This window comes from Astatotilapia calliptera, chromosome 3 (assembly GCF_964374335.1).
Source record: "Astatotilapia calliptera chromosome 3, fAstCal68.1, whole genome shotgun sequence".
Taxonomy (NCBI): Eukaryota; Metazoa; Chordata; class Actinopteri; order Cichliformes; family Cichlidae; genus Astatotilapia; species Astatotilapia calliptera.
The window spans coordinates 48,891,682-48,907,775 of NC_137424.1; the positions used below are offsets into that span (position 1 = coordinate 48,891,682).

Genomic DNA, 16,094 nt, shown 5'->3' on the forward strand with positions numbered 1-16,094 from the left:
TCAGGGAGGGTAAGTAACCAGCTGTCTGCTTCGCTACTAAGTCGGCCTGTTTGTTACCTAATGCCACTAAATCCAATCCGGCACTGTGTCCTTTGCATTTTACCACTGCCACCTTAACAGGTAACAACAGTGCTTCCGCTAATTCCCTCATTTCTATCTCATGTTTAATAGGCTTTCCGCTGGCTGTCAAAAAACCAGCTCTTAGCCACTGCTTGAGCTCCACATGCACTGCTCCCACAGCATAAGCTGAATCACTGTATATATTCACTTTCTGTCCCTTTCCCATCCTTAAGGCTTCAATCACCGCTCTCAGTTCAGCTCTCTGTGCAGACTGTTGTCCTGTCAACTGCTCTGCTTTCACTGTTTTCCATCTCATGTCTGTCTGTTCCACTATTGCCCATGCAGCCTTCAACATTCCACTTTCAGTTCTGAAACAACATCCATCTGTGAACCAATCTTTTTCTGCATCCATTAGAGGTTCTGCCTGCAAATCTGGCCTGATTTTCTCCTGTACCTGCACAACCTCTTCACACATATGTGGTTCCCCTGATCCCATGTGATCAGCCATGTTTATGCCTTCATGTGAGTAGGTGATGTGTGGTGCTTCCAAAATGGTACTGAGGCGTCTCTGCCTGAGTGAAGTGAGTGTGAAGGCCTGTGAGGAGACGTAGGCCACCACACTGTGTGATGTCAAAATTTTTAGTGGGTGGTTCATCACTATGTGTGCTGTTTTCTGAATGATTTTTGCAAGTCCAGAAACGTGTTGTGTGCACGGTGGGTGGCGTTTTTCAGTGTTGTCCAGCATTACGCTTACATATGTCAACACTTTTCTCTCTCCCCCTTTTTTCTGGAACAGGATACCATTGATATGGGTTCCAGTTCCAGAAACATCAAGATGAAAAGGCAAAGCATAATCTGGCACAGCAAGGTCAGAGGCGACAGAAAGCTGTTGTTTTAACTTTATAAACGCCTGTTCTGTTTCTGTAGTCCATGAGAGGGGAGCAGAGAGGTTTCTCATGCCTTGTTCATTTACCAAAGCGCGCAAAGGGGAAGTAAGGCCAACATAGTCTGGGACATAGGTCCTGCTGTAACCAGTCAGGCCCAAAAATGACAACATGTCTTTTACAGTTAGAGGTTTTGGATGGTGCAAAATGGAGTTCCTGTGTTCTGGGGACAAGGAAATACCGGACTGTGAGACCATGCGGCCTAGAAAAGAAACCTGTTTTCTTGCAATCTGTAGTTTGCTTTTGCTCACTTTAAAACCTGTGTTGGCCAGGTGGTGAAGTACCACTCTGGTGGCCTCCAAACAGATGTCAGCCGTGGGGGCAGACAGCAAAAGGTCATCCACATATTGTATTAACATACAGTCAGATGGTAGTGGGCTGGTTTGTAAAAGTTCTTTCAAACACTGATTAAACAGTCCGGGGGAGAGGGCAAATCCCTGTGGTAAGCGAGTGTAACGCCATTGTCGGCCTCTAAATGTAAATGAGAAAATGTCACGCAGTGACTCACGAAGTGGGAGGCAGAAAAAGGCATTAGCCAAGTCAATGCAGGTGAACCAGGCATGAGATGGTGGGAGGTTGGTCAAGGCAACATAAGGATTAGGCACAGGCAAAGTAGGAGTGCCAAGTAAGGCATTAATCCTTCTCAAATCATGTGCCATTCTGAACTTCCCCGTGCCTTTTTTCTCAACGGGTAGGATGGGCGTGTTCCACTTAGAGCAGGAGGGCTCCAAGACACCGGCAGTGACCAAACCAGAAATTGTTTCTGCAATCCCAGCCTCAGCCTCCGGTCTGTGTGGGTACTGAGGCTGCCACAAAGGGGTAGCAGATGACAGTTGAAAAGAGACTGGCTCCACATCAACTAAACCTACATCTGTGGGTCCAAGGGACCACAAACAATCTGGAAGAGAGTCGAGTAAAGGCGCAGCATCACAGTGGTCTGTGTGTTCTCTGCCATGTGACCCGCTGACCACTCTATGTTGCAGTGTTGAGGAATTAAAGCAATCATTTAAAATTTGGTATGTGTTGGTAGATGGAGAAAACAAAACCTGTGGGAGTTTTGTAGGTGTCCAGTCAGTGGCCGCAAGGGAACGTTTAACCATTCCACCCAGCTCCTTAGCCTGGTGTCCAGGATGTAAGGCCAGTGACACATGGGGAGCTGCCTCATCAGACATCATGTACCACTGTAATTGATCTGTTGTAAAAGTAACCGCTGCTGCCACTCCCTCCGGTGCCGCAAAAATGCACGACATGTTCAAAGACCAAGCCCGCCCCTCACACTGCTCCTGGAACATGTGCTGGTACCAGGTGGTGTCATGCCTGTCATAAAACAGTGTAACATGAGGTGGGTCAGGGGGAGGGACATAAGGATGTAGGAGTGAGAGCCACGGCCGCCATTGCTGAAAAGCAGTCCAAACTCCTGGTTCAGCAGGTGTTTCAACTTCCAATAATGCCCAGTAGATGTCAGCAGAGTCCGCCAAACAGGAGGAGGGTTGCAGCAGAAACTGACCACCTCCCTCTGGCCCATTAGAACAGGGAAGCACAACCCCAGTAGGGAGAGTCACAGTTAGGCCTTGTGAAGAGCAGAGTATTGTGGCTCCTAATTTAATCAACAAGTCTCTTCCCAGTAAATTCACAGGCGCCTGTTTTGAACAAACATAGCTGTGTAACAAAGTCTGATCTCCAACCGTTGTGGGGAGGGGCACGGTGTAAGGCAGAGTTTTAGGTTCCCCAGATATGCCCACCACTGTAATCACTCTGTCAGTAAGTCTTTCACGAGCAACATCCTTAATGGTGGAGTACGTAGCTCCAGTGTCCACTAAAAAGCTGCTTCTTCTTCTATCTACAGTTATGGACAGCATAGGGTCCGCCGTTGTCCCTTCACCGTCCTGGGCAGTCTGTGGGGTGTCCTATAGCTGGGGACCACCCTCGTAGTACTCCCACCCCATCACAGGCATCTGTGGGGCCGGGGGCACTTCAACTAAAGCACCACGAGGTCCACCTCTGTGGCCAGGATGCTGATAGGGCCCACCACGGGCTCCCCTGCCTCTTCCAGCAGCCGGGTTCAAAGGGCACGCTTTAGCCCAGTGTCCAGGTTGTCCACACCGGAAACAAACATACATCTGGCCTCCCCTACCACCTCCCATCTGACCCCTTCCCCTGAAACCACCTCTGTTTCCTCCAAATGGGGAACCTCTCTGCCCATAAGGGGCCGGGGAGTGATAAGCACCATACTGGGGGGGCTGTGGATCAGTTGGCCATGGGTTCGGATACAAATCAGGGGCAACTGGACCAGGAGGGGGAGCCGCAGCGGCCACAAGCTGCTTTTTAGGCTTGTCACTGTCACGGTGCGGCATGGCACACCGTGGAAGGAGTGGGGAAGGAGGACCCAGGCGCGGTGCTCTACGTATAGACAGTGTTTATTTACAGAGGGTGATATCAAACAACAATAAATCCCCGTGTTTCTCCCCAGACTCCCGTGTCGTGTCCTCCAAGTGCTCTCTGCTCCCGTGTCTGCACTCCCGGTGCTCGCTGCTCCTTAAGCCTTCCACGCTCCTCCTGCGGGAAATAATAGCGGCAGCAGTCAGGACACTGAACAATGGCAGGCATACACTACACGACCAAAACCTAAACTGGGTAACTAACGTGGAGTCCCAAGCAATGATCCCGCGTCGGTGGGAGCTCCAAGACTCTCTTAAGTAGCTCCCCCGACGAGGCCTGATCAGCAGCAGGTGTGTGGCTTCGGGTGTGGCCAGTCCCCTTGCAGGGCCACACCCTCCAGGCCTGACGCCGCCTATAAACAAGTGCTCAGCCACCCACACACACATACACACTAGCACAGGGAAGGGGGAGCAACACCAAAATACACAACAACAATAATAATAATAATAATAATAATAATAATAAAATACATGACTGCTCAGGGATCCTGGGTCGCCCAGTCCCAGGACCCTGACAGTACCCCCCCTCTAAGGGTCGGCTCCCGACGACCCCAGAACCAAAACAAGCAAAAACAACAAAACAACAAACCGACCCAGTCCACAGTCTCAGAGTCAGACCGCGCATCCCGCAGCGGTGCAAAAAGAAAACGAAAAGACGCCACAAACAGTCACAGGTGGCCCATCAACACAACAAGAGAGTTCAGGGGGCCTACCTCGAGCCCAACGGCGATGACGTAGCAGCTCCGGCGGACGGCCCCGGGTCTGGCAGCAGCAGCAAAACAGTTCAGGGGGCCTGCCACGGGTCCGGTGGCGGCGGCGCTGCTCCTCCGGCGGCCAGCCACGGGTCCGGTGGCGGCAGAACGGTTCTGGTGGCCTGCCACGGGTCCGGTGGCGGCGGCGCTGCTCCGGTGAGCAACAGCGAGGCGTGGCACCAGGCCCATGACGCGCCGACCGCTGACGTGGACGCACCGGACGTAGATGGCGAGGAGGCCGCGCTAGACGTGGAGGTCCCTCCGGTCCGCTGATCTCCGGCTCCGGCTGAGCGGGTCCCTCCTCGGCTGCTGGCAGCGAGAGCTCGCTGAGCTGCTCCTCCGGCTCGCTGAGCTGCTCCTCGGCTGGCGGCTCGCTGAGCTCCGGCTCCTCCTCGGCTGGCAGCGAGAGCTCCTCCTCGGCTGGCAGCGAGAGCTCCTCCTCGGCTGGCAGCGAGAGCTCCTCCTCGGCTGGCAGCGAGAGCTCCTCCTCGGCTGGCAGCGAGAGCTCCTCCTCCGGCTCGCCGAGCTCCTCCTCCGGCTCGCCGAGCTCCTCCTCCGGCTCGCCGAGCTCCTCAGCTGGCAGAGCGGGCTCCTCCTCCGGCTCGCCGAGCTCCTGCTCGGGCATGCTGAGCTCCACAGCTGGCGATGCGGGCTCCTCCGGCTCACCGAGCTCCTGCTCGGGCATGCCGAGCTCCTCCGGCTCGCTGAGCTCCTCAGCTGGCGGTGCGGGCTCCTCCGGCTCGCCGAGCTCCTCAGCTGGCGGTGCGGGCTCCTCCGGCTCGCCGAGCTCCTCAGCTGGCGGTGCGGGCTCCTCCGGCTCGCCGAGCTCCTCAGCTGGCGGTGCGGGCTCCTCCGGCTCGCCGAGCTCCTCAGCTGGCGGTGCGGGCTCCTCCGGCTCGCCGAGCTCCTCAGCTGGCGGTGCGGGCTCCTCCGGCTCGCCGAGCTCCTCAGCTGGCGGTGCGGGCTCCTCCGGCTCGCCGAGCTCCTCAGCTGGCGGTGCGGGCTCCTCCGGCTCGCCGAGCTCCTCAGCTGGCGGTGCGGGCTCCTCCGGCTCGCTGAGCACCTGCTCGGGCATGCTGAGCTCCTGCTGCAGCTGGACGAAGTCTGAGGTCTCCCGAGCTTGCACTACCCCCCGGGCTTTACGCAGGGTGCAAAGGCAGGCGGAAACTCCCTTGAGCTGGCCGAGGTAGGGGTCTCCCTCCAGGAGTGCCTCGATGGCATTTAACCCCACCACTCTTGCCCTTGCGTTGGAGGTGTGAGTTACCCAGTCCATCAGGCGTTGGACGCGTGTGAGGTCGCCCCCTCCGGACAGGGCTGCTGGAGTGGGTAGTGGAATGGAGGCTGCCGCTGGTGGAGAAGATGGCTGAGGGATGACTGCATGTGGATGAGATGACGACAGCGCCACAACCGCAGATGGTGAAGCAGCGAGTGGTGTGAAGACCTCTGACCGAGGTGATGTTACCTGCGCTGTCAGCTCGTCCACTGCAGACACAAACACAGATGGTGAGGGAAATGGAAAATTGTCCGTACTACTCACCACAGCCGGCTCTTGAGATGACCGTGGATGTGGCTGCGGTGAGGAACGCTGGCGGCGCGAACGTCGCTTCCGTGTAGACGTCGGGGCCGGCGTCTCAGGCAGTGAATCCACCAGCTGTCCGAGCTGGTGGGCAGCCTGAGGAGGAGAGTGGAGGTGGAGGTGGAGGGTGGAAAGTAGAAAGTCCAGGACCACCGCATTAAGGGAGTCCACCAGCCAGGGGAATTTAAAAAGCATCTCCTGCAGCCGCCTCTCCACGGCGCGACGCAAACCTTCCGCTGGCTTCTCCCACCATAAGTCACACATGCGGTACACTTTGTCCATAATTTCCCTCCTGAGCCTCTCCTCAGAGACCGCTGGGTCCATAAGTGGCGGGATCATTCTGTCACGGTGCGGCATGGCACACCGTGGAAGGAGTGGGGAAGGAGGACCCAGGCGCGGTGCTCTACGTATAGACAGTGTTTATTTACAGAGGGTGATATCAAACAACAATAAATCCCCGTGTTTCTCCCCAGACTCCCGTGTCGTGTCCTCCAAGTGCTCTCTGCTCCCGTGTCTGCACTCCCGGTGCTCGCTGCTCCTTAAGCCTTCCACGCTCCTCCTGCGGGAAATAATAGCGGCAGCAGTCAGGACACTGAACAATGGCAGGCATACACTACACGACCAAAACCTAAACTGGGTAACTAACGTGGAGTCCCAAGCAATGATCCCGCGTCGGTGGGAGCTCCAAGACTCTCTTAAGTAGCTCCCCCGACGAGGCCTGATCAGCAGCAGGTGTGTGGCTTCGGGTGTGGCCAGTCCCCTTGCAGGGCCACACCCTCCAGGCCTGACGCCGCCTATAAACAAGTGCTCAGCCACCCACACACACATACACACTAGCACAGGGAAGGGGGAGCAACACCAAAATACACAACAACAATAATAATAATAATAATAATAATAATAATAAAATACATGACTGCTCAGGGATCCTGGGTCGCCCAGTCCCAGGACCCTGACAGTCACCTTTTCCACCCAGGTCGTTTTTAGCTTTCTGCAGCTGAACCTTCAACAGTTGCAACTGTAAATCTTCGACGCTCTCCGCTTTATCATCAGACTTAATCTGCACTTTGTTAAGATTAAAAATCAAATGTTTCTTCCAGATTGCAAAGTCACAGTCCTGCAAATCAGGATTATCCTCCATTTTCTGGCTTACTGACTCCGGAATGCCCCTCAGCACCGCCCTTCTAAACCACATGCTCTGTGAACAAGTCCTACTGGGGTGATGACCTGTATGGTTCACCCAGTCTTCAACAGCCTGATTTAGATAATGGGTGGGATTTTGCTTTCCCTCCCATTTAAATTTCTGTAAGGTGCCTTGATTTTTGGGTGGGAATTGTTTGCGCAGGGCCGGTCCAATAAACCTCAAGGCCTGCATTAGTGGCACCTCGTTCTCATGCGTGGTAGTACCCGCATTTTGTTCCAGGTCCGCTGCCTGAGATCGGGATGTGCACCTAGTTATAATAGCTCTAAAATCTCCCAGTGCGAGGTCCTGTCCAGCTGTGTATTTATCCAAACCAGCCAACCAGGCATTCCCTCCCTCCATTATGTCAGGGAGTTTGTCCACTAGGGCCTGGACATCTCCGAATGAATAAGGTTGATACACTGGTCTACGTTGCGCTTTAGTCTGGACCAGGGGAAACATGCCTGGAGGCTGAGGCACAGGGCCCTTAGATCTAGTCTGATATCCTAAACTGTGAGGGGTAGAGGGGGGTGTATTGTTAAGGTCACTGAGTTCATCATCAGTATCCTCAGTTTCTTCCCCGCCTGGTGGGGTAGCAGTGTCAGCAAAAACGTGGGCTAAACTCATCTGTGTTTCCGGATCCTGACGGCCCACCAAAGACATGGTAACTGTGACATTTGGTGAAGTGCCAGGCTCAGTTTTTGCAGTAGCGGTCAGATCTCCTTTAACAGCGACAGGAGTGCTGGCAAAGGGGTTGGACCGGGAAAGAGGGGCTGACGCAACACGATTATTCACCTGGACCACTGACCTATGTTCATTTAAGCAGCTGCGTAATGCTGCTTCTAGATCAGTTAATTGTTGTTCAGTGGGTTCCTGTCTGTTCATTCGAACCGCAAATGGTGCGCTCGCAAATGGGTCAGTTAGGCCCTCAGATCCGGTTCCAAAACAATGGGACATAGAGGAGGGGGCTCTACTACTAGCTGAGGATGTCGCCGACAGAGAGGAGCTTCCTGGGCAAAAATGCTTGGTATCTATGGGAGTTGGAGCTACGGGCGGTTCTTCTCCAATAGTCATTATTCCACCAGAGATATTAAGTACCGGATATATGCCTGCTGAGGGAGGAGTTGAGGCAGAATAGGGAGGTGGCTGAGACCTATTTTTCTTCATGTGTGGTTTTGCAGTTTCCCATAAACACACCCAGTGATTAAATTTAGCTTTGCGGCCTGCGTGCTTATCTGCTTCCTTTCTGTGTCTCACCCCGCTCATCACACCTGCACCTGCTGCTGCTGAGTTGGCTTCTTCCTCTTTCTCTTTTGCCTGCATAGCCTTATTCTGCCAAATTATTCCCCAGTTACCACTACTCCCCTCGTCCTTTCCCTTTTCTTTCATTAACCTTTCAGCTGTTTTCCTCAATGACTCTTTCTGCTTTTTTGCTTCTTTAGGCTGGTGTGTGGAGTTGATGACTGTCTCAACACATGTTAATTGTTCTCCCAATGTGCTAAGAATAACACCGGGACCCCAACCATCATCATTAGTTTGTCGATCTAATTCTCCATCCATTTTACTGTCAATGGAGGAGTGTTCTTTTATTGATTTTAAAGGAGAATTTGGGCCAGCTGGGTTTCTGCCTCTGTTAGGCACTAACAGCTGGGGCGCTGCTTTAAAGGTGAGTCAGCACTGAAATATCCCTTCAGGTGTTACCAAGCTTCTACCAAACCGGAGTCTGGCGGGTAACCTTGCCTAGAGCTTCCTGATAGGGGTGCTAGTTGGTTGTCACCTTGTTCACACGTCTCATTCACACTTCATACATTACCTGCAGTCACTCATTACCCTCCTTATGTATGTAATAAATGTGTAAAAAAAAAATTCTATGTGTGGTGTATTATTTTAACCAAAAGAGGAACCTAGTTCCTTTAATTGTGTAATCTGTGAACAACGGAGAACCAAACTGTCCTGCCCAGTGTTCCACAGCAAGCATTCAGCGTGTATTTATGTGTGTCCAATATCAAACAGAACATCAAAACATTTAAAACACTAAAATCATCGGGGTTTTAAGAAGAGATCCGTTTTCTCCTATTGATCAAAGGGACCCCTCCTTTGGACTCCAACCAGTACTTCTCCTTTTTAAGTTTTAGAGGATCTTTTCTAATAAAGTCCTCTGGGCCTTCCTAACCCTTCTGTAGTTTAGAGAATATTACTAAAAAATATTCTCAAGGCCTTTAACCTTTTAATTTGTTTAGAAAGGCGTTACTAATAAACCCTTTCAAGGTCCCAGACCTGCACTGAGGTATTTATCCGACACCGGAGAGCAACCCGTCGGCTGCAACCGTGGTCAGACCTCAGTTCACTCTTATCTTTATTCACTTATTCACTTATTTCTTATTCACTTATCTCTTATTTACTTGTCTGATTCTCAACAAGCCTTAAGTAAGCCAGACAATTTTGGTTATGAATTACTAGGAGTTTGGACACTAAGTATTTTTATAATGTTCAATATAGCAGAAATAAAAGGTCTGCTTACCTTGTTTTTGTGTGCGCACAGCTTTTGTCCAAACTCCGTTCACTCAGACCACGGCCGATGTCCTCCCATCCGTTCCAGTTGACCTGGAGCGGATCCTGTTCCGTGACGCCAATTGAAGGATATAAAAAAAACAACAACAGCAATAGAATAATATTAAACACAAAGTGAACCCGTCTTCCTTCACTAAATAGGTTCTTTTAGATGTTAAGGAGGAATTGACTTAACCAGGCTGGCGGAGAATGAAGACAACCGGACACCTGCTGCAGATGGGGAATCAGTGAACTTTTATTGAGACAGAGACAACCTCTCAACACAGCTCACATCAGGAGATTCCTAATATTTGCTGTGAGGATGGGTATATATTCTCTAAAACTTACAGGAGGGGGTTGTGAGGAAAGTGCTGCATTAGCAGAAAAACAACTCCATAAAAGGAAATCGGCCTTGGGTGTTCTAGTCTCTTCGCTTGCAGATATCTTACACCTGCAGGATGAGGCGATCGCTTCTTATCGCTCTCAAGGCCAAAGTCGTGAGCACATTTTTATTACACAGTTGCACAGTAACTTTAAAGCTGAACAATATTTAAAGCTGAATAATGTTTGATCAGATTATATTTTCTTCACCCTCTAGTTTAAGAAAATAAAATAAAACAATATTACTAGACATTAAACAAAAATTAAACACAAACTTGCGACTCCCAATTAGTAGGAAGAAACTGTCTCCCACCATGACCCCGTTGGTAGATCTAGGGTAAAAAACCTCCGTAAAGGAGGGCCCTATGAAATATTTGAGAACTGAAGAAGTAGTTCCCAAATTATAGTCCAACGTATTTACCTCCATCCGGTGTTGCTCCTCCAGAACTTTGAATTTAAGAGGCCTATAATTTTCTGATCAGTAACAGGGGGAAGATATCCCCCGAACTAATCAGCATTTCTCTGAAATTCCTCCAATTTTTTTTTAACTCTCTGCCTCGGGGAAGAAATTTGCTCTCGATGGGAGATTGAGGCCCGTTTCCACTCTCGACACCTTCTGCTTAGCGCTTCGTCCTCCTCAGATGCCGCCGGGATCTGGACATCGTATCCCCTCCTCTGCATCTCCATAGCCGCCTCTCGTACGTTACCGTAGTTTCTGACTCCGTCCTGCCAGTGGATCCGAATGCTCGTGTAGGGAGTTTGGAAGCGCACTCCCGCTTCCTTTAGTATCCGCTTAACTTCTCTGTATTGTTTGCGCTTTTGAACAATATCTGATGCATAGTCATGATCAAAGTAGATCGTCTTGCCATTCACCTGGATTTGCTTCTTTTTCCAAACTTCTCGAAGTATGAGTTCTTTCGTTGTGAATTCCTGGAAATTAATAAGAATCGGACGTGGGAATTCTCCAGGGCGCGGTTTCTGTACAGAGATACGATGGGCCCGCTGGATCTTAAGTTCTAGCCCGGCTGGTATAGGTATCTCGTGCTGTAGCAGCTCCGAGACAAAGTCTTGGACAGATCTCCCCTCGGAGCCTTCCTCCACTCCAACCAGGCGTATATTATTTCTGCGGGATCTTGACTCCAGGTCCACCAGCTTGTTCTGAATAAATTTCTGTGTTTTCAAGCTTTGGAGGAGCGCTTCAATTAACTCCATTGTCACATCTTCTATATTTCCCACTCGATCCTCGGCTTCCCCCACTCTCTTCGACAGAGTTTTTATGTCCTCCTTTATCTTGTCGAGCTTACCGCCCAATTCCCGCTGTAGCGTGTTAATGCCTTCTCTCAGCCTTTCATTATCTTGTTTCATTTCTGATTTCAATGATTCGATGGCTTTTAGTAATTCGCCAGCCGAATCTCTAATTATGCCATCGGGGCTCGTGCAGTCTTGTCCTGTTGCGTTATTGGTATTTATTTTTGCGGCTTTATCATGTCCCCTTGGCATTTTGGCCTCCTTTTGCCTTATTCCTCACCAATTATATTCGTTTTGCTCAATTGAATTGTCTGTTGACGAGTTTTCGGTGTTTTAAATTCCTGATAGGGAGCTACCACCAAACGCGTCCACTCAATCCGCCATGACACCCGGAAGCCGCAAAGATAATAAATCTAAATCTCTTAACTCATTAATAAAGGAAGCGGATCTCTGCGATGTATGGAGAGAATTACACCCTCTGGAGAAGGATTATACCCATTTCTCAGCAGCCCATAAGGTTCACTCTAGGATAGATTTTTTTTTGATAAATAGAAGCGATAAACATAGAGTCACAGAATGCAATATCGGTATAGCCGACTTGTCGGATCACAACGCCATTCATTTGACCATTCACCTACATAATCAGAATAAGAAATTATTATGGAAATTGAACATTGGTATTCTCAATAATGAATCTGAGGTAAAAGAGATCAAAAAAGAAATACAAACCTGTATTGCCCACAATAAGGATGATCAGATAGACCCAACAATAATTTGGGATACTGTGAAAGTAGTAACTCGGGGGTATTTGATATCAAGGACCAGCTACCTCAAAAAAATGAAGAAGCTTACACAGTCCAAATTAGAACAACAATTAAGGGATTTGGAAAAAAAAAAGCATACAGATTTGAGTCCTGATTTGGCTGGAAAAATCAAAAACGTAAGAAAACAACTAAGTGATTTGACTATGGAGGAAATAGAAAAGAAACTGAGATTCACAAAACAAACATTCTATGAGTCTGGCTCCAAAGCAACTAAAGTATTGGCTAAACGGTTAAAATTAATGCAAATAACTAATGCAGTCAACAAGATTAGAGATCCAAATACCAAGGAACTACTATATGAACCAACACAGATAAAAAACACCTTTCAAGAATATTATAAAACATTGTATAGTCAACCGGATCAGAAAAATGGACCAGAAATTGTAGAGTTTTTGGATCAGTTAGACCTCCCTTCAATAGGGACAACTCAAAATGAACTATTAACCAAACCAATTACAAAGGAAGAACTGGATAAGGCAATAAGGAGATTGAAGACGAATAAAAGTCCAGGGAGTGATGGGTACCCCAATGAGTGGTATAAGACTTTCAAAGAGGTTTTGGCCCCTATTTTGATAGATTCTTTTAATTGGACAATAAAACACGCTAAAATTCCACCTTCCTGGAAAGAGGCCATCATCTCAGTCTTACCGAAAGAAGGTAAAAACAAGGAAAACTGTGATTCTTATCGCCCAATCTCCATCTTAAATGTTGATTATAAACTATTTACATCTATAATCACAAGACGCCTAGAGCTGTTCCTTCCTGACCTGGTGGATGAAGACCAGACAGGGTTCATTAAGGGGCGACAGACACAAGACAATATACGACGCACATTGCATATAATTAATGAAGTTAATAGAGAAAAAATCCCAACAGCCTTAGTGAGTTTAGATGCTGAAAAGGCTTTTGACAGAGTCTCTTGGATATTTCTTTTTGCTGTTTTGAAGAGAATGGGCTTTGACAGTATCTTCATCAAGTGTATACAATCCCTGTATCATAGGCCAATGGCTAGAGTTAAAATAAATGGGGACTTGACAGACAGCTTTGAGCTCTTTAGAGGAACTAGGCAAGGTTGCTGCTTGAGTCCAGCTCTTTTTGCTTTGTATATTGAGCCTTTGGCTCAGTATATACGGCAAAGTACAGACTTAAAAGGGGTTTTTGTTTCCAAACTTGAACAACGAATAGGTCTTTTTGCAGATGATATAATTATATATCTACAGGATCCTGATACGACCTTTCCTTGGCTGTTTAAAGCATTAAAATATTTTGGTAAAAACGCAGGATATAAACTAAACATCGTAAAGACTCAAGTACTCTGTCTGAATTATTTCCCCAAAGAATTATTACAAAATGAACTTAAACTAAAATGGGATTCAAATAAGATCAAATACTTAGGTGTCTATTTAACTAGTGATACAAGTACTTTATACGAGGCAAACTATGTGAAGTTTAGTAACACAATCCAAAAAGATCTGATTAAATGGGCTCCGCTTGTCAAGGACCTTAGCTCAAGAATAGAGGTAATAAAAATGAATGTGCTTCCCCGGTTATTGTACCTATTCACCTCATTACCAGTCCAAATAACAGATGCACAGTTTGGTAAATGGGATAAATTAGTTAGTAGATTTATTTGGAAAGGGACAAAGCCAAGAATAAGATTTAAAATACTCCAATCAGGAAAAGAAAAAGGAGGACTTGCCCTCCCGAATTTCAAGGAATATTTCTATGCAGCTCAGCTGAGATATACTGTTTATTGGTGTTCATCAGAATATACTTCAAAATGGAAGCATATAGAGTTAAATTATTGCCTATCATGTCATCCACAAGCAAGATTGGGAGAAGAAACTACCCAGCCCACGAACAAAAATCTCATCACTGAATTTACTATTAAACTCTGGTGGACAATAATGAAGAAATATAGAATTACAGAAGATTGTAAATTGCTGATTTGGCCTGCATACTCTCGAAAATTCCAAAGTGGACAATGGGATAGCACATTTTTAAGATGGGTCAATAAAGGAATTACAGCAATGTGTACATTAATAGATGGGACAACATTTAAATCTTTTGAGAATCTACAGAAACAATTCGGATTGGATAAATCAGATTTATTTAGGTACTTTCAATTAAGACACTTTTACAATACAGAAATTAGAAAGAAGCTCTCGAGAGAAAGAAATCGTATAATAGGAACAATAACAGGTGCATATAAAAATCTTCCATCAGGAATTCTGTCGAAATTATATGATGGCCTACAAAATTCGAATAGGAATGAAACATTATATATTAAACAAAAGTGGGAATCGGAACTACAAATTGAGTTGTCAGAGGATGATTGGCGATCCTTATGTCTCACACAGCATAACTCCACTAGCTCTAGACGATGGAGAGAATATGGTTGGAAAAATGTGATTAGGTTTTTTATTACTCCATATATCAAAAGCAAGCAGTTGAAAACACCCCAACAATGCTGGAGATTATGTGGAGACTGGAACGCCAATCACTCACATGTGTTTTGGAAGTGTAAATATATTAAATCATATTGGGAAAGAATCGCGGCAACAATGACGAAGGTGCTGGGGTATGAAGTACTGTGTGAGGCACGAGTAATGTATTTTGGAATATGGGAAAATGTAAAAAAGGAGGACTGGTATTTGTTTAAGATTATGTTGTTGTCAAGCAAAAAGGTGATAACAAAGAATTGGCTGAAAAGCGATCCTTTAAAACTGGAAGACTGGATGGACGTAATCGAGGACATATATACAATGGAAAAAATGACTTACACTCTGAGACTGAAATCTGACAAACACCGAAAACAGTGGACAAAATGGATAATTTATAAGTCTCAGTCAGCCTTATAGGGCGGGACCTCTCGTGTTTTTTTTTTTTTTTTTTTTTTTTTGTGTGTTTGTTGTTGTGTTATTATTATTATTGTCTTGTCCGTATGTAATACAAAGGAAAAAGTACAAAATAAAGAGTTATAAAAAAAAAAAATTACCAGACAATCTTTAAACAAGCTGAGCACTATAAGAATCTGGTTTAATGTTTATTTGTTAGGTTTGGTGCAGGTATCTGAAAATCCTGACAGAGGAAGTCATTATTGAAATACAGACATGCTCTTCTGACATGGGAGACAGAGGTGACTGGAGGTATGAGGCTAAGGGACAGTAAAAAACATGAATAAAACAGAATTTTGAATGAATCACTACAAATGTCTCTGCACTAAAAGCTTTAATGAATATAATCATAATACTAAAGCAGTGTTGAAGTATATTACATAATATGATTAAAATATTTTGACTTTCTCTAAAAAAAGACCAAGGCTGTATCTTAGTGCACCAGTGGTATAAGTAAGCCGTTGGACCCTTTAACAAAAGATAAAATGTTATTTCACATAACAGTGATAAGAAATGACGGCGGTGTCTACAATCACTTCAGTTCGTAGCACTGGCCCTTTCTGGCATATCTACACCGATGACTTAGAACAAACACTGAAAGAAGGTCTAGGCTAAACTATGAGAGATGCACAATGGTAACCTTAAACTGGGGACCGTCTGAAAAGCCTTTCAGTTTTTTGGTTATTAAACTCTTGACTCTTCTCTCACTCTATTCACAGTTTCTCATTGTGTTTTACTTCTGCTCAATCTATTAGGAGTTAAGAATCGTATATAGTGCTGCTTCTTCAGTTCCAAATCCCCTTATTTATGAGGGATCAAATAATAACATCTGATCTAAATTTTACATTTGTTTAAAATATTATTTTAGCTTAACTACTTTCATGGAGAGTATCCATGTCAATACCCAGTGGCACAGGACCTCTGCTGCAGACCTTTCCCCTATTTTGCCTTACCGTATATAAACACTTTGCCAGTCACTCTGCTCCACACCGAATTACCTTGACATCTATGAAATCGGGTTTAGTAAATAGTTAATTCAGTTTAAAGTGAGATTTGTCAAACGGGAGCAGTTGGGAATATGACATGTATAGAAATAAAATAACGTAATAATTTGAATTGTGAACTGCTGTAGATATTTGGACAGGCTGTGATCCTTCTGATTTTGACTGTGGATCAACCAAATTGGGGTCTGATCCTGGTCGTGTCAGGAACATTAGCTGCTGTAAAAAAGCTGTCAAATCAAA

At 46.7% G+C, this 16,094-nt stretch overlaps 2 protein-coding genes across 2 annotated transcripts; both read right to left on the reverse strand.

Annotated features, from left to right (window-relative positions):
• Positions 1–3,405: 3,405 nt before the first annotated feature.
• LOC145426243 (uncharacterized) lies at positions 3,406–6,729 on the reverse strand. The gene is made up of 3 exons (XM_080299835.1): positions 6,417–6,729; positions 3,648–6,329; positions 3,406–3,560 (listed from the first exon to the last, which is right to left on the reverse strand). Exon 2 carries the CDS (start codon positions 6,125–6,127, stop codon positions 4,055–4,057), a length of 2,073 nt encoding a protein of 690 aa, XP_080155961.1. The 5' UTR covers positions 6,128–6,329; positions 6,417–6,729; the 3' UTR covers positions 3,406–3,560; positions 3,648–4,054.
• On the reverse strand, positions 6,310–11,521 carry LOC145426256 (uncharacterized). Its single transcript, XM_080299862.1, has 3 exons — positions 9,697–11,521; positions 6,734–9,566; positions 6,310–6,329 (listed from the first exon to the last, which is right to left on the reverse strand). The coding sequence occupies exons 2-3, from the start codon at positions 8,508–8,510 to the stop codon at positions 6,310–6,312; spliced, it is 1,797 nt and encodes a 598-aa protein (XP_080155988.1). The 5' UTR covers positions 8,511–9,566; positions 9,697–11,521.
• Between the last annotated feature and the right edge of the window lie 4,573 nt (positions 11,522–16,094).

Excerpts from the sequence above, each read along its gene's own strand:
- LOC145426256 (XM_080299862.1), bottom strand. The coding sequence starts at position 8,510 with ATGGATGGAGAATTAGATCGACAAACTAATGATGATGGTTGGGGTCCC. Across the intron at positions 6,330-6,733 it reads AAACGACCTGGGTGGAAAAG|GAGGAGCGTGGAAGGCTTAA; the intron begins GTGACTGTCAGG and ends TATTTCCCGCAG.
- LOC145426243 (XM_080299835.1), bottom strand. The coding sequence starts at position 6,127 with ATGCCGCACCGTGACAGAATGATCCCGCCACTTATGGACCCAGCGGTC.